The sequence below is a fragment of the Sinocyclocheilus rhinocerous genome, unplaced genomic scaffold, assembly GCF_001515625.1.
Source record: "Sinocyclocheilus rhinocerous isolate Xijiao unplaced genomic scaffold, SAMN03320098_v1.1 scaffold672, whole genome shotgun sequence".
Taxonomy (NCBI): Eukaryota; Metazoa; Chordata; class Actinopteri; order Cypriniformes; family Cyprinidae; genus Sinocyclocheilus; species Sinocyclocheilus rhinocerous.
The window spans coordinates 396,467-401,798 of record NW_015624650.1 but is presented as its reverse complement, the minus strand read 5'-3'; the positions used below and the strand labels follow the sequence as shown (position 1 = coordinate 401,798).

At 35.8% G+C, this 5,332-nt stretch overlaps 1 protein-coding gene across 1 annotated transcript in view; it reads left to right on the top strand.

Moving 5' to 3' along the window:
* The window catches only part of LOC107745560 (wings apart-like protein homolog), an 87,025-nt gene continuing 81,693 nt past the window's right edge, over window positions 1-5,332 (top strand). Inside the window, exons 1-2 of the mRNA XM_016559454.1 lie at window positions 1-294; window positions 2,883-3,370. Coding sequence (XP_016414940.1) covers window positions 2,905-3,370 — 466 coding nt within the window. The 5' untranslated portion in view covers window positions 1-294; window positions 2,883-2,904. The remainder of the gene's footprint in view (window positions 295-2,882; window positions 3,371-5,332) is intronic.

Genomic DNA, 5,332 nt, shown 5'->3' with positions numbered 1-5,332 from the left:
CATTTTTACGCCTGTACCGCGACGCGATTGTCGTGACGCGAAAACGCGAGGGAGGGGAAACGCGAATGGAGGCCGTTGGTGTTTCAGAGCCGAAACAATCGAGGGAGAAATACAGTAGCAAAACTTAAATAGAAAACCTGTGGATCTTTATATTCCGTTATATCGAAACTTATATCTCAGATACACGTATAACTGTGTTGGTGGAGCTCGAGAAGCAGTGCTTGTCAGTATTTAGTGTTTGTTTATAGTGTTGGTGGAGCTCAGAGGCCCGGATTCACTCTCTTCACTAACCAGGCGAGTATTTAACCTCCTTTGGTCCTGCTGTGGGTTCAGTACTAACGTAGATTAAAAATATGCATTTTAACCAAACAGTGAATGAGTTTTAATGCGGGATGTAAGAGTACGTTTCATAGCATTGCCTGCTAGCCTTTTAATGCTAATCCTCTTGCTAGTCCATTAGCCGTTAGCATGGTTGTTGTTTTTATCAACTGAGCTGGTTTTCAGACACTCTTTTGTTTTAATCCAAGTAAAGAAGTTGTGTTAACGTCTTATTTGCTTAGCGAAGAGAAGAAAGTTGCAAAGTGAAAGGCAAACAGAAGAGAACAGGTACACTTATTAGCATTAGCTAATGATCATACTAGCTTTTAGCATTCTTAGTTTATTGCTGATTTTTGAGGGAAAGCCGCTGTGTTTGCAATAATATCGGTTGGAATTATAGCAGACATTTTGTTTAATGATTTTGGGGATGTTCAGTTGGCATTATGTTCAGCTGGCATTAGCTAGGTTGCAAGCCACTAAAGGGCTAAAATTATTATGATGGTAATAACTTACCATGATATTGAATGATTGCTATGTTTATGTTTAGTGGCATTTTCTTGGTACTTCAATGAATGCAACTCTAAAATCCATGGTAGTTCTTTGGTTCTGTTATAGTAGTCAGAATCTTGGAACTTTTATTATTTGTTGTTGATATATGAAATCTTAAATTTCTAATTTTATTTTAAGTTTTATTTTAACGTTATTTTTTGTTTAGTTTTTCTTATGTAGGGCAAAAAGTGACTTTAAAAACTTAACTCTTTATTTGTGATGGTTTTGTCTATAGAAAGTATTGAATGGATTTGTAGCATACATTTTGTTTAATAATTTTGGGATTGGTTGCAAACCAATGAACTCCTCAAATAATCATGGTGCTAATAACATGGCTATGAATGATTGCTGCACTGAAAAAAATGTTTCTTTCATCAAATAAAAAAAAAAATAGGGTAATGATTCACATCTATATTTTTTAATTTGAGCCAATGAAAAATAAATAACTTGCCCTAAACAATATTTTCTAGGTCTATGAAAACTATTTGATAAAACCTGGCACAAAGTATATTTTTTTCTTGTTGAAGAAAGTCAATTAAATTTAAATTCTATTTTTGATCCAAACAAAAAAAATATAGATTTAATCAAAAAAAAAAAAAATTCTCATTTAAGAAATTTCTTTTTATAGTTTTCATAGACATAGAAAATAATGTAAAGCGCAGGTTATTTATTTTTCATTGGCTCAAGTTAAAAAATATAGATGTGAATCATTTACCCTAATTTTTTTTAATTGGATGAATGAAATTTTTTTTCAGTGTAATTTCCAAGTTAAATCTATATCAGTTGTTTTATTTTTCCAATTTGTTAAACTAGAAAGTTAAGAAAAGAGCAAACAAATAAAGGAACATTCATGCACTTTTCTGTTTTATTTTAATTCAATTCCAAATGTTAATTTAAAAACACAACAAAACATTAATTTTTTATCTGAAAACATTTCCTCATAAAACATGAAGAAAATAGTTTAACAAACTAAAATAAAACAGTTTATCTCAGAATCACAACAAACGGCATCAAAACTATACGGTTTTATTCCACTCGGAGTTCACAATTTTGGCAGTACTGAATTTTAGGTGTTAACTCACCTTTTCCGAGGTTGAGCATTACCTGCTGAATAAAATATAAAATGCTTTTCATACACCGTCCAGGTGCAGAGCATAAATCCGTCTGAAAAAATGGACAGAAGGCCTGAGATCGGTCGGTTCATCCATTACAAAGTTTTCTTCCAAGATGATTCCCACTCGAGATTAAATTCCCAGATTACAGATGGTAATTATGAGTTCTACAAGGACATGCATTTTTTTTCCAAGTTGGAATCTTGTAATTATGGCAAATACAACATGGGATGAATGCACTTATACGTACCTGGTTTACTGTAAACAGAACTGGCCTTTGGGTGATGTCAGGCTTGTCGTTGACAACTTTTCTGTGAAGAGCAAACATTAAAGTTAGTCTTTATAAGGGCATCTGACTTAAAGGTTTACATTTAATTGTGCAGTGTGCCAGTCAATAAAGTGATCCTCCTCAGAACAGGTCTCCGTTAACCCACATGACATATAGTGGTGGGAATCACCAGAGGCCTCACGATACAATATTATTGCGATTTTAAATATATCGCGATTCTTCTATTCCTTCTAAACTTCTCAATTTTTTGAGTACATTACAGCAGATTGATTTTTCTTACTTATGTAGGGCTGCAAAGTAACTTTTAAGGTGGATTGTTTAATTTGATGTGTATAGAATCCGAATCATATTATGAAATGATTCTGGCAATCTAGTTTCCTACTCTTTATCAGCACAGAAATGCAAGTAGTTGTCAGGTTTGAATGAGTTTAGGAGCGCATCTGTTTTATAATGACTAGTCCCAAGATCTTTTAGGTTCACACATGTAGAATGCCGAATAATGTTGATTTTATTCATTATGAACAGATGAAACTTGAGGCAAATTGTTAATAGTCAACATTTGATTACAAAACAGCCAGTGGAATATTCTTGTAACAGTTTATGATCTTTCACAGGGAATATGAGACAGATGCCACAATGACATCTAGATTTGGAAAAACATACAGCCGAAGAGGCGGCGATGGGACCTCCAAGTTTGACGAGGTGTTGTCCAATAAAAGAGCCACGCTCAGCACCAAATGGGGCGAGACGACTTACAAAGCCAAGGTTGGAGCAAAGAGGCCTGGTTTGAAGACCGAGGTGACAGATCAAACCAAGAGGTCCAAGGTCTCGGACGGTGATGGCTCAGAGGATCCGTTTGGATTCGACAGTGATGACGAATCCAGGCCAGTCACATCTCGTAATGTAGCCCAGCCGAAACCCAAGGTGACGTCCATGGGGGGATCCCAGGCCAGCCTAACACTGGAGCCCAACAGCAGGGTGAACCAGCCCGCCAGTGTAGAGGCCGTGGCACCCAGCTGGGCCCCTTTTGCTCTCAGCACTGAGAGAAGTGCTCACAAAGTGCCAGAGGATCCTGGGAAATTTTTTAACACCTCTACTACAGGTATGTTTTTCCCTGAACAATTTTTCTCCCCTCAAAACGTACATTGGTGTTGTGACGTTTAAACACTACCTGATTTGTTCCAGCATCCCCGCATTAATCAGTTGTTGTTATATGCTGTCAAGTCAAGTCACCTTTATTTGTATAGCGCTTTATACAATACAGATCGTGTCAAAGCAGCTTTACAGTGTCAAACAGGAAAATAGTTTGTCAATAATGCAAGAAGACAATAACACCGAGTCATTTTTCCAGCTAAAGTCAGTAAATGCTGTCAGAGTCTTTCAGGTGTTTGCCCTTTTTAACGTCAAGGGAAGCGAGTGTGTGCTTACCACATCATATAAACCTGCCCTAGATAGGTTTTTTGTGGTCTTTTACTTGCCTGAAACATTTGAGCAAACAGCTTTAATTTACTGAACAAAACCACATCTAAATATTTATTAAGTTTGACTTTGCAGTTCATGTTTAGCATTAAGTACATCATCAAAGTAAGGAAGCATATACATTATCATCACCAAAGTGATGTCACATATTAATTAGCATATTTATGACGTCATTGCGTCAGACAAGTTTTGGCACTTCAGATCTATTCTACTCTCTGAACTGTCACATACTGTAATATAACTGAATGCCCAATAAAGCTGGTCCAATTTACACATTTTCTGTTGTCATACATAGAACAAATATAAATAGTGACTAAACACGACCCATTAATACTACATGTTAACCAGGAGTCACTCTCACTATACTCCTTAAATCCTGATTTATAATCTGATAAAATCAACATACATCTACACTAGGGCTGTGCGATATTGAAGAAAAATGCGATATGCGATACCTTGTTAAAAAGTGCGATATTCAATATGCGATACGATATTGCTTAAAGTGTGTAAAAGCTATTTAAATTATATTTTAAAATATTTAAAAATGAAAATTATTTAATAATTAAGTGTAAAATAACACTGCATAGTGTTCACTGTATGAATTAAATTTAGATTAATCTTTGTTATAGCCGTTTTGTTAAGATTAGTGACATATTCAGCAGCACGTATATATAGGCTGCTTGTGCGCGCGCTTCAGGTGTGAGTCAGACAGCAAGAGGAGACGGCAAAGAGTTGTTTTCTGCAACGTATTGCACTTAACTCTTTTTAACGTCAAGCAATTCTCTGCTATATGCGTCGAACTAAAACTTTGACCTTTTGCAACGTTTTGATTTAAGTAGCCTATTATTAAAATGATAATGATATCGCACGCCGTTGCGATATGCATATTGCGATATTTACATTTGCGATATTTCGATAATTTCTATATATTGTGCAGCCCTAATCTACACTAAAGAGTGACTATATGCGGTGGTTTTGGCTATGTTACTTTTTTGTCTCATGCAGCACACTCCCTTCGTCTGAGTAACAAACATATTAAAGTGCATATTAAAGGATTAACAGATGAACTATGTTCAATTTTATAAGGCCAAACAGTCAGTAAGTTACAGGTGCTTGGAAACGCTGTTTTGTGCTCATTTATTGACGAGTCTGCTGCGGTACGGCCAACTGAATGCACTGCTTCTCTGCTGCTCACTGCACAGAATAGACACCGAGAGAGGCGATACAGCAACTGAACGATAACTAAGGTTTACCCCAAAAAGTCGCTAGGTTTGTCAGTATGTACCTTTTATGGAAAAAAGTTTCTAAAAGGGTCTGAAAGTTTTTTATATATATATATATATATTTTATTTTTTTTCTTTTGAACTGCCAAAGAGGTTTGATGTTCATGAGATATAATCAACACAATACTTCTCTGATGTTCTCGTACACCTATCTATTAGGGATGGAACGGTTCTCGGTAAAAAATTTAACCGTACGGTTCTCCACACACAGTTCGGCATGCACTAGGACCGCGGTTCAACTTAAATCTGACAATGCATCTGTAATATGGTTTGTTAGAAATAACATGTAAAACAAACAGGTT